The 20,939-nt window shown below is 40.5% G+C and overlaps 1 protein-coding gene across 8 annotated transcripts in view; it reads right to left on the bottom strand.

Moving 5' to 3' along the window:
• Positions 1-1,305: 1,305 nt before the first annotated feature.
• Positions 1,306-20,939, bottom strand: part of LOC108622282 (runt-related transcription factor 1) — a 31,187-nt gene continuing 11,553 nt past the window's right edge. For 5 of the 8 annotated variants that reach the window (XM_026811320.1, XM_026811319.1, XM_026811322.1 and 2 more), the window contains 4 exons: positions 14,372-14,497; positions 10,071-10,265; positions 4,133-4,429; positions 1,306-2,931 (listed from right to left, as the gene is read on the bottom strand). In XM_026811320.1, the coding sequence (XP_026667121.1) occupies positions 2,588-2,931; positions 4,133-4,429; positions 10,071-10,265; positions 14,372-14,497 (962 nt within the window). In that variant the 3' untranslated portion in view covers positions 1,306-2,587. The remainder of the gene's footprint in view (positions 2,932-4,132; positions 4,430-10,070; positions 10,266-14,371; positions 14,498-20,939) is intronic. The other 3 variants (XM_018020073.2, XM_018020069.2, XM_018020072.2) reach the window with 3 other exon arrangements.

Raw genomic sequence — 20,939 nt, forward strand, 5'->3', positions numbered from 1 at the left:
GTCATTTTGACTGCTTTGGGTAATATAGGTATATACTAAGTTTCAGTCTTTCTAGTGTTAAGTAATTATGTAATCATTTGTGTGGTTCATGTTGTTAGGCAAAAATATTGCAAAACTTTACTTTTCGTATTGACTACAGGTTTCGTCCTTCGAACGACGACAATTCATAAAATGTATGCCTTTGCAATATAAAAGTACTTGGAAACAATTGACGAAATAATCTAATCTATCCCAAAGAATAATTCTTTATACTAAAATGATATCTGCTCTGACAGAATTTCTACAACCACAACTAAAAAGGTTTCAATTTTTCTTGAAAATATTGAAAACAAACGCGTAGTGTAATGGGGACGATTCGCTGTCAAATGAAATCGTGAGGATACGAATTTCTGAAATTCGGTAAATACGTAGCTCGTGTATGTAGACTTGTACTCGTCAGGATTCGCATGAGAGGAAATCCGGAGAGAGGTCTCCCAACGCGAGGGGCGGTTCTACGTTTAATTAAATCTTTTGCGAATTTACATGCATACACGCAGAATTCTGCTCGGGCGAGGATCCTCTCGGAAGGCTTCCGAGAGGCTGGGGAACCTTTGTAGAGATTCGTATCGTTACCTGGCCAACCCTTTACCTGACGTAAACGTCATTAAGGAAACCGATCTTACGTACTCTTTTTTTTAAGGGCGCCCCGAAACGTCGACCCTTGTTTCCCTGGCCGCGAGGGGTTGAAGTTAAGCCTGGTTTTTCGTGTAACCCAGACAGACCTTTTGATTGCTGCATCCCGTAATTGCCTTCTGTGTTTTCTCTAGCCTCCACAGTTTCCCAGGTCCCAATTTTGAGAAAGTACAAGAAATGTAGTAGTTGAATTTAATTCAAATTGAGTTTAATTTCACTTAAACTCTCGACTCGATATGAAAAACTCCAAGTTCTATCCTTGGTCTTTTTTTTTATCAAAAGTTTGGAGTATGGAAAAATGAGAAAATTGGAAACTTATTCATAGTTCAAACAAAAATTTGAACGAAACGTAAGGACATATAAAAATTTATACGCAGCGTCGAAATTCAATATTGAAGGAAATCGAGTTTAATTCAATTTTAACTCTTGAGTTGGTATTGAAATTGAGTTTGTATAATTGATTAAGAGCTTGGAATTTGGAATATTGGGAAACTTGGAAGCTTATTCACAGTTCAAACGATAAGAATGATCGATACAAATCATAAGAGATATGGTAAATTGTGTTTGAAAAATTTGAAGGTAAAGTAAGAACGTATAAAAATGGACTGGTAAAAGTAGATGTACAATTTCTCGTATTTTGAAATACACTTTTTATTTCGACTCGGTCAAAAACTACGATAACAATAGGTCGGTAGATATGTATATCTGAAATCATCCTTTTTTAAAAGGGGTTTGGCGCACAGTGAACAGTGTTAGCCGTCGTCGGTGTGAAGAAATGGAAGAAAAAAAGGAACAGATAAAATCGTCACCGATACTTAATCGATTAACTTCGATGTGAAAGCGACGAGCCTTGTTTGATTTCCTCGCGAGAAGCTTTCCGCATAATTCGATTCTATTTTTCATCGTCTCGACCTGGCAAATTCTATTCAATTTATCTTAGTCGATTATGAATCACAATTGGCAATATTGCACACGAGCCCGCAATCAATTCGATCGAATCGTTATTATAGTATTTGAAACTTAAGTGAGAGGAATCAAAACTGGGTTGATCGCCCGGTCGAATTTCAGAACGAGAGCTATTCGTTTTGGAAACGAGATGCTACATGATTTAAAAAATTCCATAGAATCTTCAAAAATCAAAAGTGAATTTTGATTTAGTAACTTTAAATAAAAGTCGAGCTTCAGAATGGCACTCAGTCGTCTTGGAGATGAGATGCCACATGATTTAAATCTGATAAACTCTTTAAAAAGTAAATTATGGATTTCAATGTATTAATTTTAAATAAAACTGTAAATCGTAAACCTGACAATTGCAGTTAAAATTAATACTGATTTGAAAATTGCACGAGAATGAAATCCATCAGTAATATAATGAAACCAAGACCAGTAGATTGTACGATCAAGTGTTCAAAGATTCGACCAGGAACCCCATGCAACGCGCAGACCGTCGACAGTGATGAATGACTCGATGAAACGACAATGTTTCTATCTATATACAACGTTCTATATACATACATCATGATCATCGTCACCATCACCACGGGTAGCCAGCAGCGGCATCACCTCCACTCGCTCACTCGGCTAAGTCCTTCTTCCCATCCGTCAAACATATTACAAATCAATCCTCCGCAGAGATTCGTTGACACACAACCAGTGAAATGAAAAGTAACTAAAAATCGTATCAAGGAAAGAGGGAGAACTCGTCTGTCCGATGTTCGCCTCGAACACGCACAGGACTGTTTTCATTTTTAATGCCCACTAGTAGCCAGTTTCCGGCTGTTCGAGCCCCAAATAAACACCTTGTCTCCTCCACCGATCACAGTTTGCTCGTCTCGATATACTCATCGTCCACGTAAATTGCTACAAATCATTGAGGCCTCGCACGACTTCTCAACTGTCCTTCACACTATCTTCCTTAGTACGGCCTCCAGACGTTGTTGTCCGGTCTGACCTCCTCCTGTCTCACGCTGCAGCTGTCGGCCACCGCTCTCTGCTCGGGACTCTCCGAGTTCTGGAACTGGTTCCCGTACAACTGGGAATAGAGGATGCTCGGCAGGACGCCTGGAGTTGGGAAGTAGTTGCCGTAGTTCTGCCCGAACCCTTGCTCCTCGTGCACTGGACTCTCCGTGGTGCTCGAGTCCGTCGACAGAGACCTTGGCGACACGTACTCCTGGTACCTCTGGCTAGGCGTTCCGGTCATCAGACTGCCGAGGGGGTCCAGGGGGTCCGACTGACCCGTCGTCGTCGAGTCCGGCACCACTGTTTCATTTAAAAACAACAAAATCGCTATTGCATTCCAACTTTCTGTCTAATAAAATGATTTCATCGAATTGTTAATATTTACAGATTCAATGGCTGTTAATATTATCCAAATCTACTAAACCACAAGATATACAATCAATGTTAAATACTTCAAACCATCATAAGGATAATTAATAATTCAAATAAAAAATGCTAAAACCTCGAATTAATTATTCCTAAACATTTCTAAACGAACGAATATTCGTAGTGTATTATATTCTTTAATGCAAACTATTTTAAAGAAATTATTTTCGTTTATTTAACTGTACGTAATTTTTAGTATTTATCTCTGTGAGGATGACCTCGTCTCACTGACCTATTGCCACGTGGGGCAGGTCACAGGGCAGACGCGGAGTCGGCGTTTTTTTTTTGCTACTACTATCACGCGTACGCGTTCCCAGGGAAAAATGTGGGTCACGCCGGATCACCGACCCATTCATCGCTTCCTAGTCCGTTTTGATATATTATATTTACAGTCAACGCAAACCTTGCTATTTTACAACACGATATTTCCAAAACACTGGCGTATGTATGTATGTGTATGTAGATAGATTTTTGTATTTGTATTTGTGATGATTATATGATTTTTGTGTGATAAATAGCTCTTCATTTGAAAATCAATATCTTGCAATAATGATTAATAGCGCTATCGATTACAACTAATTCTGATTTAATGTAAAATACGAGTATATTTGGTTTGCATTTAGGGAACCGCAAGCGAGCATATGGACCTATCAAATTCAAACTATAATTATTGCAGAACCAATAAAAGTAGAAACATTTAATAGAGATCTCAAATAGTAGGTTTAGTATTGCCCATAGTGATAGCACTTCAATTAAGCTCGATGCAATGTAATGAATTAAATCAGTTTCAATAATTCCTTTAATATTTATCAGTTACTTTATTATTTTATATCTCGTTATAGCGTATGCATTATAATTATCATATTAACAAAACACTGTGTAAAAGTTTAAAAATATAAAGAAACGAATTGCGGGACTTTTGAATGATTGCTTATCCTATTAAAAGATGCCCAAACCATATGCAGACTGGTCCTTGTAAGTAAGCAGTGATAATTTTTATACAGTCTGTACATGAACTTCCTCTGAGCGCATAAGAATCCGTAGTTTACTATTAAGAAACTGGCAGGAGACTTACAAGATGAGACAGCGGAGAAGGCGTCCGGCTGTGCGGCGGCCGCAGCACCGGTACCAGCGGTGGTGACGGTGGATCCCGCGGTGGAGTCGGGCGCCGTCGGCGTGTTCATGGACGCGGTGCCCGCGAACGACGCCAACGACGAGGTCGGCGGAGGTGGCGGCGGTGGAGGCGGCGGAGGGGGTGGAAAGGTGGCCTGTGCCGCGCACGACGACAAGGGTCCGGGCAGGTAACCAGCGTAACCGGCCGTGCTCCCGTATCCCCACGAGTTGCTCGCGGTCAAACCGAACTGGGACATGTCTAAAGAGATGCGTGCTCGTTCGTGTATCAATATCGCAAACCTCGCGTCTCTTACCGATGTCGAATGAGAAAATTATTATCAATTCTCAGATGCAATTTGTACCGGTTGTACTTTCAGTTATTCAGAAATTTTTTTTAATCGTGATTTTGTCTAATTTGTAGAGTCACATAGTGTTTCGATTGTCTTGTGACTAAATCTTGTGATATACAGTGACTCCCATTAATATTCGGACACACTTCAAAATAGCAATAAATAAAATTTTTAATATTGGATCAAACAACTTCATTTTGTTAGGAGGTGTGGTTTACTACATTTACTACAAAAAAGAAATTTATTCAAAATTTTATTCATAGAAAATACTGACGAACCTTGATCGCTTAATCCGGGACATCCTATACATATATGTAGATTATAATAGGGATAACGAACGTCTCCGTCGGGAATCCCAGTTACCCCACTACCGACTTGAGCTGACATTGCTGACAATAAACAGCAAGCCTCATGCATTTACAGTTCATTATTACATTTGTAGTTGCACTTATTGGTATTCTTATTATCCTATTTATATTTATTTATGTTTTATTCTTCTAAGTATGATTCAGAACTACAATCATTATTATTATTATTTAGTACAGGAAACAATGATTTGTACAATAGACCTTCTGTACATTGTTAATCCTGTTGTAATTAAACTGGACTTCATGGAGCTTAAAGATCAAAGAATACTAATGAATGCCTGCTTCGATTTGAAAAAGAGGAAACAGAAGCGTATTGAAAGCATTTACCAGCTAACAAAAGCTATAACCGAAACACTTATTCATGAACACAGGGGTTCGAACTCTCGTTCCACCACTATACATAAAGAGTCAGGCACAAAGGCGATTAAAGCGAGACTTTAACTTGCAACAAGAAACCAGAAAGCCAGGGAACCGCTGGGAACTGATGCGATGCAGTGAACAAAAACGTAAACGCAATTGTTAAAAGTTATAAAGCAGGTGGATTTATCCGGCGTGGATCGAGAGACGCTGACAGGAATTATCGATGTCCGATGCATGCGGGGAAAAAAGTTAATAAAGGAAATACCCGGCATGCTTGGATACTTTATCGGAGAATTTTCCACGTTATCGCGTTCGTACCGAAGGTGACTCATTAAAATCGACCGGCTCGAATATTTTCACTACCGATTTCTTCTCCCGCGAGAAGATAATAACTTGCGGGCGAAGCGCGAAAATCTATATCCACGTCGTCTATTTTCCTATCTATTGTTTCCTGCAATTAATTGGATTATACTGTTACGAACTGAATACTGCGAGGGTGCAACTTCTGAGGACAATCGGCTACTAAGACAACCGTTGATACAATTAACAAATTAATAGGAGGTTCTCACTGATTTATCCTCGAGGAGAACGGATGCTATCGTTCCAAATCATAATTACTTGTTACCATCATACATTCTGGGCTCTAATTTAACTTTTAGATCCCCGGAAAACAGCCATATCGGCTCAAGAATGGTTGACTACTTTATATGGCGTACAGAGAAAACGTATTTAAACAAATGGCTATCAGACGGACATACAGTGCTGTGGTTTGTTTTTTATTCCTTTGCCTTTTAATCGAGATGTGAGGGTGTTATTGTATTAATCGATGCTTCATATGAATTATGATAAAACGTAACTTGATTTCATAATTTATAAATCAATAATTATTATAAAATATTACAAAAATTTGTAAATGTTTGAAAATATGTATTTAACCCAATGGATATTAATCAGTGGGTTTTTATTAATTCAATATTGATAGAACTGTTGAAAAGTGTCGGATTTCCGGCGGGGGATGAAGAGTCGAAAGATGAGAGATACACTGGAACTGTGTTTCACATACAAGTTCGCAAATCCGGTCGCAAACGTACAAAACGAACGAGGCAGAGGAAAGCCGGTCGGGAGAGGAGGGGGTGGAGGTTAGCGGAGCCGAAAACGACGAGCCACCCCCGACGAGGCCACCGCCGCTCCCGTGGCAACCCCTTTAATATAATATTTAATCTAGCTTTGAACAGGCTTGTGGTTTCTGCCTCTGGAGCCGAGAAGCTAGCTCTCGCAAGCCTAAACCTCCCTCCCGGTCCCTGCGCCCCCTCGCCATCCTCGTCTATAACCGAGACCAAGCGTCTGCTTGGAAATATTCCCAGCTACGCCACTGCGCTTCTTACGATATCGACGATGAAATTTCATTTTCCAAAAACGAATATTGCACTTTTGACCGGAGACGGTTGCCCTCAAAGCTTTCCCCAATTTGTTCTATCGATCATCGGTTCAATTAGTTTTATCGATTATTACCCATCTCTTGGACGTATCAAGATCAGATTTAATACTTGAATGAGTTTTATCGGAAACACATTCTAATGAAAGCATGTATAGGTTTATTCATCCCACGAAGTCAGTATGCCATTTTATTTTAAATCAATCACAGTTTCCATATGCACGTAACTATATTCTTATAAATTCTTCTTCTTAAGCGATTTTAAAGTTAATCAGTTACTTAATCAGAGTTCTGCTAATCAGTTTTTGCATGACTTTGCATTCTTTTTTACACCCACAATGTATAGGAAGAGTTAAATGTAAATACATTCTTCTTATAATTGTCCTTTCTATACTGGTACTTCTTGATAATTATGTGAAAACAACAGCTCTTGCATCTCATAAAAGTCCGTAGAGCCTGGCTCTAATTGTGAGAAACTGATGAATGATTTCAACTAGCAATTCTTATCATTAGACTGCGGATTTTTATGCAATTACAGAAAATTGCATATAAGGAAATGCACTAATTATGCAGAATCTTCAAAATGCATAAAGCAACGTAAATCTGAAAATCCTAGATAAATCGATTAGATTCATTAAAATATGTTTGAAAAGTATGATTTTGCATAGAAATCTGCAGTCTTCTTATTCTGTACTTTCATTATGGTTCATGATTCGGTTTTAACATGCATTCCACCAGCAGGTGCAGTGAATTTTTGAACGAATGGATGGAGACTCTTTCGCGTACCCCCTTAGGATTTATTTTTGCGGCGTATAGGCAGCGTCCCCGATAGATTTTCCAATGAGTTACCAAAAGGGCGGAGGTGGGTGGGGGTGGGGTGCCAGGGAGCAGAGGAGGAGGGTGTAGCAACCGGACAGAAAACGGGAGGGAGGGCGAGCAGCGTTCGAGATCAAAGGGTTGGTCATCCCTCGCGTACCTACGGCCAACTCAAATAACCGAGAGCTGCACCCCGGCCCTCGGCCAGCGGCGCTGCTGGCCCGTCGTTGACGAGAGCCTAACCCTAAATAGTGCAAGCCAGCATGCTTTCACGTCGTTCGTTCAATTTTCACCCGGGAACTGGCCAGGGAAGGGTGACTTCACCCTGGCTGATATCGCGATGTAAGGAAAACCTTTGATTAACGCGACGCTAATTTCACCGACTCGATTTCAGACTGGCGCTTCTCTTTTTTCAGGTTCGATTGATGATCGATGCTCTGATCAAATATAAACTAAAGTGATATAATAGAATCATGAATATATCATTTTTTCTATATGAATTATTCTCGATCATTTATCTCATTTATTTATTATTCTTTGTTATTACACTTTATATTTAATTTTCACTGTTTTGTTACTATACCTGTGAGTGTTACAAGAATTGGTGTATTAATAAATAAATAAAAAATATAAGAATTCGAGATTAAAGAAGGAAGTAAATCAGAATTTGATCAAGAGACGTGACGTCCAAGTATTTTGCAAAGACCACGGGTGAAGATGGCTGTATCCGGCGTGGATCGAGAGACGCTGACAGGAATTATCGATGTCCGATGCATGCGGGGAAAAAAGTTAATAAAGGAAATACCCGGCATGCTTGGATACTTTATCGGAGAATTTTCCACGTTATCGCGTTCGTACCGAAGGTGACTCATTAAAATCGACCGGCTCGAATATTTTCACTACCGATTTCTTCTCCCGCGAGAAGATAATAACTTGCGGGCGAAGCGCGAAAATCTATATCCACGTCGTCTATTTTCCTATCTATTGTTTCCTGCAATTAATTGGATTATACTGTTACGAACTGAATACTGCGAGGGTGCAACTTCTGAGGACAATCGGCTACTAAGACAACCGTTGATACAATTAACAAATTAATAGGAGGTTCTCACTGATTTATCCTCGAGGAGAACGGATGCTATCGTTCCAAATCATAATTACTTGTTACCATCATACATTCTGGGCTCTAATTTAACTTTTAGATCCCCGGAAAACAGCCATATCGGCTCAAGAATGGTTGACTACTTTATATGGCGTACAGAGAAAACGTATTTAAACAAATGGCTATCAGACGGACATACAGTGCTGTGGTTTGTTTTTTATTCCTTTGCCTTTTAATCGAGATGTGAGGGTGTTATTGTATTAATCGATGCTTCATATGAATTATGATAAAACGTAACTTGATTTCATAATTTATAAATCAATAATTATTATAAAATATTACAAAAATTTGTAAATGTTTGAAAATATGTATTTAACCCAATGGATATTAATCAGTGGGTTTTTATTAATTCAATATTGATAGAACTGTTGAAAAGTGTCGGATTTCCGGCGGGGGATGAAGAGTCGAAAGATGAGAGATACACTGGAACTGTGTTTCACATACAAGTTCGCAAATCCGGTCGCAAACGTACAAAACGAACGAGGCAGAGGAAAGCCGGTCGGGAGAGGAGGGGGTGGAGGTTAGCGGAGCCGAAAACGACGAGCCACCCCCGACGAGGCCACCGCCGCTCCCGTGGCAACCCCTTTAATATAATATTTAATCTAGCTTTGAACAGGCTTGTGGTTTCTGCCTCTGGAGCCGAGAAGCTAGCTCTCGCAAGCCTAAACCTCCCTCCCGGTCCCTGCGCCCCCTCGCCATCCTCGTCTATAACCGAGACCAAGCGTCTGCTTGGAAATATTCCCAGCTACGCCACTGCGCTTCTTACGATATCGACGATGAAATTTCATTTTCCAAAAACGAATATTGCACTTTTGACCGGAGACGGTTGCCCTCAAAGCTTTCCCCAATTTGTTCTATCGATCATCGGTTCAATTAGTTTTATCGATTATTACCCATCTCTTGGACGTATCAAGATCAGATTTAATACTTGAATGAGTTTTATCGGAAACACATTCTAATGAAAGCATGTATAGGTTTATTCATCCCACGAAGTCAGTATGCCATTTTATTTTAAATCAATCACAGTTTCCATATGCACGTAACTATATTCTTATAAATTCTTCTTCTTAAGCGATTTTAAAGTTAATCAGTTACTTAATCAGAGTTCTGCTAATCAGTTTTTGCATGACTTTGCATTCTTTTTTACACCCACAATGTATAGGAAGAGTTAAATGTAAATACATTCTTCTTATAATTGTCCTTTCTATACTGGAAAACTACAAATACGATAGCTATGTACTAGTATGTCAATGAAGTGGATTGCACACGAGATTCTTGTGTCTCCTTATAATTGCTAATCAACGTACAACTGCAATCGTTTTCGAAACAGCGACACACCATAAATAAATCATGCTGGAGGTAAGACAGCGGTAGGCAACATTCATCATGCAGATAAAACCGGATCTACTCACTTTGACAGTTGCCGGGCATTGCGTGCCTGAAGGAGGACAACGGGTCCCGCGGTTGCAACGGGTTCGGCAAAGGTTGAAGCGGATTCGGCAACGGCTGCAGGGGGTCCACTAAGGGCGACGCGAAGAATGGGCCACCCCTTTGGGATGCGAACGCGAACGCGTGGAACTGCTGCTGCTGCCCTAAAAGAGACAACACTGCGATCAACCGTGCGCCTGTCCAATGGACTTCCGGTAACCACATTAATCATAAACCTGTCCGAGTTTCTCTTTCCGTTACGATTAGATTCACAATCATGGATTTTCTACATGAGCTTAAGATTCTCAACGATGCATTTATACTGTGCTTTATACGTACTGATATTGTATATACTGAGTCGTCCAAAAAGTGCGTGTAGATTTTTATAAAAAAGGAACACATTTGAATTTTGATATTCATTTATTGATTTATTGAATTACGTATGTGCTATTTTGTTCCACACTCATTATCCATCTTTCTTCATGCATCTTGAAGATTCTACCCCTCGATTATAAATTAATTTCAACGAATTTTTTCATATCAGAAAACAATCACTCATTACGTGAAAACGTTCTACCGTCGAAAGTAACGAGGTTCTCCAATTTATAGAGTACCGGGGATCGAAATTTCCTCCAGATCACGTTTCGCAGCCACGAAATTCCGACGCTATCTCGCACCCCAGCTACCGTGCATGCACCCCTAAAAGTCGCTAGGGACGGTTAATTTTTTTTGATGTCGTTCCGATCGAGGACTTTTTATTTGGTCAGTTAGCCGAGCATTCGCTTCTTGGTGATCTCGCGTCGAAACGGGAATAAACGCTGTGAGGGTGAGAGACCGGAGAAGAGACAGGTCCGAGGCAGCAGCGATTCATTTTATCCGGCGGGTACGGTGTCGCCAACCCAATTAAAGACGTCCCAACAGGCGAGGCGTCTGTCCTATCCGACGAGTCAGGGACTCGGCCAGGTTAGGCTACATCTCCGCAGCACACGTGGCCACCGGCTTTCCCTAGTTGCGTACAGCCCGTCGAAATCTACCGCCGTTGGGACGAAGGCACCGGAGCCGGGAGGGCGGCCGCTGCCCCCGCGTCGCGTCGTCCTGATAATCCAATCGAAGCCCTAATTCTAACCCGGCAACCCGAAATTCCCGCCGGTTTGCTGAATACGGTACCGCACGCTCGACTCGATCCAGGAGACACAATGGGGCCGCGACGACGGAATACGGACCCGGGGTTAACGAGATCTGTCGTTAAACGGTCGTCCCATACGCTTCTGCGCGAAGGAATTTCCAAAATCAACTTTCCTCAAGCGTAAAGTCCATAGATCTTGTCTTAAGGAAAAATTATCTGGACTGATCACTGAATCCCAAATTACTTCGTTCTAAATTTAATTAATAAAATCCTAAACGAAAAGTATATTATACAGCCATATGAATGATATGACAGTGAAGATAATTATTTTGTACGTAGAATTCTTTAAACAATGGAAGTCAGTTTGAAAAATAATTTAAAATAAGGAGAGTAAAATTTTCATTCGAGTGAAACCACTCCACCGGTCGACTTGAAAGTTTAAAGATATATTCGTGCTGTACTATAAGTATTGAATAAAGAAGGATTTTTCGAAATTCTATTCTCAAGATGATGAAAGATGCTAATATGTGTTTTTCTTTGTTTGCAATATTTCTTCAATCTAATGAGAATATAAATTGTTTCTGCTGCTCCAAAATATAATTAACGTATATTTCCACCCTCAAGATGAAAATATAATTTCTTGAATAATTATATTTTTTTTACACAATATGTGATATCGCTTTGGTTTCTCTTATTGTGTTAGGCTCATGGTGTAAAGAATTCGTGTTACATTTCTGGGTAGACGTTATACAAGGAATAAAGGGATCCGGTGGAAGGGTGGCGGCGTGAGATGAAAGGGTTACGAGTTGCGGGTGGTCGATCGGCGGCGTTTCTTCAAAACCGGCACGGCTGCCTCGTCTTTGACACGCTCCCTAATTTTATAGCGCCTACATCCTCTAAAGCAGAACGTGTCGCGCGTGTCGAACGTATTAACTAGTTCCGTTCCTGGTAATTGAAACGATTATTCTTTCTTTCTCAGTGTTTTAAATTCAGCATGAAATAATATCAGATGAAAGACGCAATAAGGAATGCGTTGGACTTTATCAAATCTTTCTATCATAATAAAAAATAAAAACAGTTCGTTTGTAAAAATCAATAAATCAATTGAAATCTCAAATTATGATGGATTACGATGATTCTCAAAACGTGGTTGAATCTGAAGCGACTGTTGAAGACAGATAAATCCTCTAGTGTATGAAAAGGGTTGGAAAACAAGTTGCGCAGCGGTGCGGTGAATCACGCAGGTTCTTTCTCGTCGACCAGCAATAAATCAGCCCTATGAATTCTACACGGTAGGAGGGCTCCTAGATGGAGTAGGAAGAGGTCCGATGCCTCATTCGGAACTCGGAGCGGGCGCCCGGTTCGAGGGTCGTAATTAATTAAACAAGCAATTCATTACACATTCTACCCTCGTCCCATAGCCAAAGGTGGCCTGGCCGCCACCAGAAAGAGGATGCCAGAGCTAAGGAAATTGATCAAGCGAGAGACAGAGTGGAAGGATGCCTCGGGCGGAAGTTGGAAACCCCGAAATCCCGAGTTCCACACACACGTTTCTACACGGCCGAGGCTTTTGTTAGAAAATAGCACGAAAATGGCCGGCCTCGTCGTCTACGTCGCACGTTCGTCGCGTCGCGAAGTGGGGGGCGACGGTACCGAAATGAGGAGCCTGTCGCTGCCAGCTGCTAACTCTCCAGAAATTCCCTGGCAGTCAACGGCCTGTACGCGTAAAAGGGTGCTCCGATGAAATCGATACCGAGTCCTAAAGAAGGTCCGAGCCGATCGCTAAAACTCGTATGCGCTCTTTCGCGATTAACTATATTCGACTGAAGACGAACCATCACCCCATTACTCATATGATAATCAATTCCCTAATCCTTTCCTTATTAGTGTAAAAAGTATATTTAATATGCACATGAAAATGATAGATAAACTTCAGAGATTCTAAGTCTTTCTTCGATCTTTTATCAACAAATATGATAAACTGAATGATATATAATATGATAAATGAATACATTTTAACGAAGCATGCTGACACACTGAGCACCCAACAGCACCCACCCCAGCGTTCGGTCGGAACGTGACACGTCGTCGTGGGCGCGCGTAGGTTTCGGAACAGTCTCTCGGCTCGGTAAATTTCGATTCCGCGACATAATAGCAGCTCCGTTCGCTAGCGTAACCGAGAAACCGGGAGACGTTTCCGTCGCCGCCGCGAAATAACCGTGGGGCTTCGGTAAGGTAATTGTGCGTCTGGAAGCTGGTAGTAGGATTCCCTTTCTCTATTGCGACGAGCCGGGAAACTTCGTAGGCGTCGCACAATATCTCCGCGGCTAAACGCCGCAGCCCCTTTATCAATGTTATGGCGGCCGGCCGCGGTTATAAATAATGGCAATTGCGCGAAACTTAGCCCCGGCCAGGGAACCGCACAGACGGCCCCTCCGGGCCATTCCGAACTTGCGGCTTTCGACGCTCCTCGTGACTTTCCACGCGAGTTACGCGACCACTTCTACCGGCAACTCAACGATTTTTTTTTAGAAAAATTTCTAAAAATTGACGAATTCCTTTGGGGAGATTCATCCATGCGATGCGATCAAAATAAATGTATTAGATTATCCTTGATTGTTTCAGTCAATGTATCGCACACGTATTTTAAAAGTAACATAAGTCAAAAGTTAATGTTTTGGGAAAATTGGGGAAAACTATTGGTGTGCTTAACACATGGTGCTTTTATTACATGTATTGCTCAATGGTTACTCTTGCCGAATGAGTGGAGGCAGCTTCAAGCAAGAAGAATGATAAATACAAATTTTCGACTTGTACCACTTTAGAAATACATGTGCGACATAGTAATTTTATTTTATAAGACAGTAAATGAAATGATCATTTATGAAAGTGAACCCAAGAGTGATTGCTTTAATATTTTCATACATACATTTCACTTATTGGAACTAGTATCTACATTGCATAGAGATCTAACTTTCTCTTACTTGAAAGAAAATCAGCATACCAATCGCTATTTGCATCGTTATAATAAATTATATAATATAAATCTACATTTTCACCCCATTTGTCCATAAATCTACGCTTTCACCCTGAGTGTACATAACGCCAAGAAAATAGCATATGAAATGTAAATGATAAATAAATAACAGCAATGCTTACAGTGATACTCACTGGTCTTGGATCGCGGTTCCCGCGGCCCGTCGACGGTCACTTTGATAGCCTTGGTGTAGGTCGCGACCTGCGGCGGCGTCGTCGACACGGTGATCGTCAACGTGAAGCTCTTCCCTGTAACGATAAAAACGTGTATTCGAAAGATGAAATTGGAACGGAAGTTTGTGAACGCGGAGGCTCCCGCTACGGGTGGAACTCGTTGGTAACCGAATTAACCGTCGGTAATGTATCGAGGGCGTTGTGGACGACGAGGGTGGCCAGCCGACGCGTTCCGAGGGTGCCCGCTTATGTCCGGTTATGTTAAAAAGCCTATTACGCGAGCAGTAACGACGAAAAACAATCGCCCAACCCTCTTCACCCTTCACTGTTTCTGAAAGTTTAAGAGGATTTCATGGGTTTTCGACCTTCCGGTGTTTCGCTGTCTTCTCGGTTTTAATTGAAGTATTACGAAGCAACGCACATATAAGTATCACGTTTTATGAAGATTTTAATTAAAATCTGTCTTATAATATTCATATAAGTACTGTTAAATGACTATGCAGTTCCATCCAATTGATATTTAAGAATAGTGACAACTCATTAAATTAAAAATGAAATAGTCACACTTATTCTAGATGACGAAATCTACGAGTGTTAAATAACTGAATTGTCAAATTGTTCGATATTGCATTTAAAACGGCTCGACAATAATTTGAAATCGCTTTAAGTACTGTTAAATGACTATGCAGTTCCATCCAATCAATATTTAGAAATAGTGACAACTCATTGAATTAAAAATGAAATAGTCACACTTATTCTAGATGACGAAATCTACGAGTGACAAACGAGTGTTAAATAACTGAATTGTCAAATTGTTCGATATTGCATTTAAAACGGCTCGACAATAATTTGAAATCGCTAAATACATGGTAATACAGAATAAATATGTGACAGACTATGATACAGAGTAGAAATGAGACAGGGGATGTTTCGATAAAATGCTCGTTAAAGAGGGGACAATGTTGCGTAAAAAAAAACGCACGCAATAAAACGCGGTGGTGATGCACACGCGGAGGTTCACCGCAATTCCACCTGCACACTCTTTCTCTCGTCCACCCCCATCGCATCGATTCTCACCCCGTGCAGATCACCGATCGGCCCTCCATTTGTTATCTCCAATTCCTCAAAAATTAATCACTATTAATCCATGCAAATTTCCATTGTAATTGTACGGGAAGCAAATTCATATTTGGAATATTTGGAAAAAATAGTGTGGACTAAGAAAACTGTGAATTAATTTCAATATAAGAAAATATTGATGAAAAATGATGGATACAAAAATATTTCTAGGTAAAAAGAGCTATAATATTCAGTCGTAAAAGCTCCGGTCAAACTTCTTTTTTTCGACACGCTATGATACTAACAGACTAACTACTAACGGAAAGCGGAAAGAAACGGTGAAAGAGAGAATCAGCGGCCGGAGGGATGGGGTGTAGGGGAATAATGGCGAGTGTCGAGCGTGGCCACACGGTGGTTCACCACGCGAGCTTCTCGTTTTCCACGGAAGGGATCCCCAGTCAGTTTGTTGCAAGTCACGGCATCCACCATGGCGGTGACCTGGCAAACCTTTTCGTTCGGTGGTTCCACCAGCCGGTTAGGAATCACGTTGAGGTATCACCCCTTGCCGTGCCAGTCGCCGTACAAACCATTAAAAGTCGCCCCAATAACGCACCCCTTTCACTCAGCGATATTCTTCGATTTCCAAAGGGTGTCTTCCCTACTCAATAAACTGTTTGACAGACGTGTTTAGGTTTAGTCTTGAGGTAATGTTGAATTATTTCAAAACCAGTTTTAACAGACATCACGCGACGTGGAGTCGTTTTAAATTTTTGTCAATAAAGGAGAATATATAAGGAACGATTATAGTGATTTCGTACAGAATTTTTGGAGCCACTAGACTCGTGACGTGAACGTTGAGGGGTGAAAATTGAATTGGCACTAGTCACCGCGGATGAAAATAGAAAGGGGCGGAGGGGGATCGGCACTCGAGATCGATTCCCTGATAATGCTCGTTAGCATACGATTCTCTGTGAAAATGTGAGGCCGGGCACACGCACCCATGACCAGCCGCCTGGACCCGTTCCGTTGTCGAGCCAATTAATTAATTTCAATTTTCGCCAAACGAATCGCAAATGCGCCATTGTACGCTGATAACGAATTGATTATGGTCAGAGATGAACTGCCGTCAGCGGGAACCGTCGCATCCCGTCGCAACGTCAGGCTCTGACGCCTTCCCGTGAAAATCACCAAATTTTCCGGTGAACTCGTACCCTCGCAATATTTAAAGAACAAATATAACGCGTTCGAAAGATTATTTAAAAATGTATCAAAATTATCGTATATGTATTCTTATTATTTATTTGGTAAAAGATCAGCGTTTTACATGTTCAGCTTTTTCACAAACACACATAACTTTACTAATTTCTAGGTGTTGAACACGAATTTGACAATCGAATATTTTATGTAAAATACTTGGGGCGGGACTATTCCGAACTTCAGTCATTTATTTTCCCAGGAAATATTTTAAAGGAAGAGCAAACAGATCGGAGGTAGTTATTAAAGTTCTGGTTTCATTATTGTTAACTCGGTTAACCGCAACACGCGCGGGGAAAGATCGGTTAAAATGTGAATATCGAAATTTCTTGTTTGGATTTAAATATGTAAATACAACGCGTGAATAATGTTTGCCCACTCTGATCTTCGATTCCCTGATTTTCATGAGTAGATGAATCCTCTACAGAAAGAGATTGGAATTTTAATATACAAATTCTAATGTAACAAATCATAGATCATCACTGGACTACGGATTTTATGTAATTGTAAAAAAATAGAATCTGCACAAATGATAGATGCCGCCTGTGAGATATGAAACAATTCAGAATATCAAAAACTGAACAAATAATTAAATGTTCAACAAATACTATATCATATCATACCATATCAAAAAAAATATTTTATTCTGTATAAAATTTCGCAGTTTTTGCTGATATGTGCTGGTCCATATTAAACGTGAGCAAAAACAATCATTTTATTTGAGAAACGATTTAGAGGCCAGAAGAAAATGTTTTTTTCTAAATCCCGATTTAAGAGCACTGTCTCGAGGTTAGAGGTTGAGCTGCTACCGTCGGTAGATGCAAAGATTTAGCATAGCTAGAACAAAGTTGAAGGACGCCTATCTCGCAAGGGCTGAAACTATAAGCGCCCAAATGATCTATCTCGTTATAAGGCTTAGGGCTGAAGGAGGGGGGAGTGGGAACGATCCACCGAGAGAGACTACGCCGCGCTAGGGAGCCGAGTATTACAGACGAACGTGCGGGATCGGGGCCGTGGCTTATCATCGATATTACAAGCTGCCTTCTCTCGGTTTTCCATCAACCGTGAGCACTTTTTGGGAGCTCAAACCAATTGTCCCACCGCTCTTTTGAATACCGCATCGTTTTAAGTATGAACATCATTGATATAAAGAGGTGCTTGAATAAATTAAACAAGAATATATATTTCATTGATCATGTAAACCTTTTATTCTAAATCTAATCATACAAGTTTTAAAAATGAATACAATTCAATGTGCTTGAATAATAATTTAAACTATATAATAAAATAATCTAAACAAGCCAGAAACGTTTGGACACAGCGTTAAGGAGTAATGGCAAAGACTCTTCAGTCATTTATTTTCCCAGGAAATATTTTAAAGGAAGAGCAAACAGATCGGAGGTAGTTATTAAAGTTCTGGTTTCATTATTGTTAACTCGGTTAACCGCAACACGCGCGGGGAAAGATCGGTTAAAATGTGAATATCGAAATTTCTTGTTTGGATTTAAATATGTAAATACAACGCGTGAATAATGTTTGCCCACTCTGATCTTCGATTCCCTGATTTTCATGAGTAGATGAATCCTCTACAGAAAGAGATTGGAATTTTAATATACAAATTCTAATGTAACAAATCATAGATCATCACTGGACTACGGATTTTATGTAATTGTAAAAAAATAGAATCTGCACAAATGATAGATGCCGCCTGTGAGATATGAAACAATTCAGAATATCAAAAACTGAACAAATAATTAAATGTTCAACAAATACTATATCATATCATACCATATCAAAAAAAAATATTTTATTCTGTATAAAATTTCGCAGTTTTTGCTGATATGTGCTGGTCCATATTAAACGTGAGCAAAAACAATCATTTTATTTGAGAAACGATTTAGAGGCCAGAAGAAAATGTTTTTTTCTAAATCCCGATTTAAGAGCACTGTCTCGAGGTTAGAGGTTGAGCTGCTACCGTCGGTAGATGCAAAGATTTAGCATAGCTAGAACAAAGTTGAAGGACGCCTATCTCGCAAGGGCTGAAACTATAAGCGCCCAAATGATCTATCTCGTTATAAGGCTTAGGGCTGAAGGAGGGGGGAGTGGGAACGATCCACCGAGAGAGACTACGCCGCGCTAGGGAGCCGAGTATTACAGACGAACGTGCGGGATCGGGGCCGTGGCTTATCATCGATATTACAAGCTGCCTTCTCTCGGTTTTCCATCAACCGTGAGCACTTTTTGGGAGCTCAAACCAATTGTCCCACCGCTCTTTTGAATACCGCATCGTTTTAAGTATGAACATCATTGATATAAAGAGGTGCTTGAATAAATTAAACAAGAATATATATTTCATTGATCATGTAAACCTTTTATTCTAAATCTAATCATACAAGTTTTAAAAATGAATACAATTCAATGTGCTTGAATAATAATTTAAACTATATAATAAAATAATCTAAACAAGCCAGAAACGTTTGGACACAGCGTTAAGGAGTAATGGCAAAGACAGAAATATCGATGAAAGAAATTTTCGATATGGCTATGAAAACTAAGTCAATTTTTGGCTTAAAATTGCATGGAAAATTATAGAAAAAAAAAAACAGTGAGTAGAAATTATGGTGTAGGCAGAAACTGGGAGATTTACTATAATTCTTAAATCAAGGATCTTTTCTCGGACAAAAATGGAAGCAGGCTAATTTCTCTTTCATTAGTGATCGATTCCTGCACCTCCGATTCTTTTTGAAACAAGAGAAGATTTCAGCCACTCTCAAGTCACGGGCATACGAAGGAACTGTACAAGCGGTAGAATGATTACGAATTCGCATCCAGCGAGCGTCGCAGCATCGGTTCTTCTTACCCAAGAGGAATATTCAAGGAGTCGTCAGGAATCCTGAACGCGAGAGACACTTCTCTTACATTCTTCATCCTAGCTTATGTTAATTCCGCGCTCGACGAAAACAATGGAGAGCTAATCCCAGACAAATGACTGACGCGCTTCTGTTGAACCTCGAGGGCGGATTTCGTCCCTCCATCCCTTATAGACGGATAGAAAATTCGACTATTTCATGATTTCCGAACACCCTCGCCCCTGCTCTCCTCGAAACCACCCCTAATCCCTAGTCTATACAGAAACTACAACCCTTTACACGGTGAACATGATACGAAACGATTCAGAGCTCCAATATTCAAGTAAAGAATTTTGATTCGTTCCAAGAGTTGATTAAAAAAAATCCGTACTGTGTAAAACGTTTTAATAAAATGTGCAGAGAATCTAAAGTATTTTACAATCAGAATAATATTAATTTAAAAAAATAATTTGAAGCCAAAATAATACATGATCTCGTCTTTTTGTGTAAAAACTTCAAAGCATATGAAAAAATAGGTGGTAGAAAAAGTTGAAAAATTGGAGCAGAAATAAGGAAAGTAGGTCGGCGAAGAGTTAGCTAATCGTAAGGCGCGAAACAGGGCTAATAACGTTAATTAAAATCCCAGCGAAACCTCAATTAATATCAGCCGCCGGTGGAAACAGGGGCGTCGGATCTTTCCAAGCCCCATTCTACCATCGTTTTCTCCGTGAACGAGCCCTTGTTCTCGGGGCGAGACACCCAATGGAAGAAGAAGAAGAAGGAAACTAAAGAGAGGAGGCCTGCCATCGGGTGCGGACAAATAAAACCCATTACCCACCCCCTTAAGACGTCGTCGTCGTCGTCGTCGACGGCGTCTTCACGAATTTCAGCTGGCACACCAATCAACACCGCCGTACCCGTGGCAACCCTCGAAAACGTCCAATTTTCGCGTCCCGGGACTCTTTTCCTCGCGGTGGAAAAACGAAGGGGTGGTTCGCCAGCCAAGACGTCCGCGACCTACCCTTACTACGGGATCCACGAATTCTTTGAGGCCGATTTCCCGCCACGATCCTCTCGCCCCTTGCGTCGGGGGTGAGATTTTACTTCCGCTACGCGGCGTGTCAACGACGGGAGCCAACTTTTCGAGTTCACTGAATGGAGCCAGGAAAGGGGTCGACCAAGTACCAATTTCATCAGTTTACTGTTTATCTCTGACTTGACTGTTCAACTGTCGCCATGAGCGCAACGTTTAGTCGTCAACGAATTAGAATTTTAATGACTTCGTATTTCATGATTTATTCAATTTTGTTTAAGATTGTTTTAACTATAAGTTAAAGTAATGACACATATTTGAA

The sequence above is a fragment of the Ceratina calcarata genome, unplaced genomic scaffold, assembly GCF_001652005.2.
Source record: "Ceratina calcarata isolate Rehan_Ccalc_2016 unplaced genomic scaffold, ASM165200v1 scaffold211.2, whole genome shotgun sequence".
Classification (NCBI taxonomy): domain Eukaryota; kingdom Metazoa; phylum Arthropoda; class Insecta; order Hymenoptera; family Apidae; genus Ceratina; species Ceratina calcarata.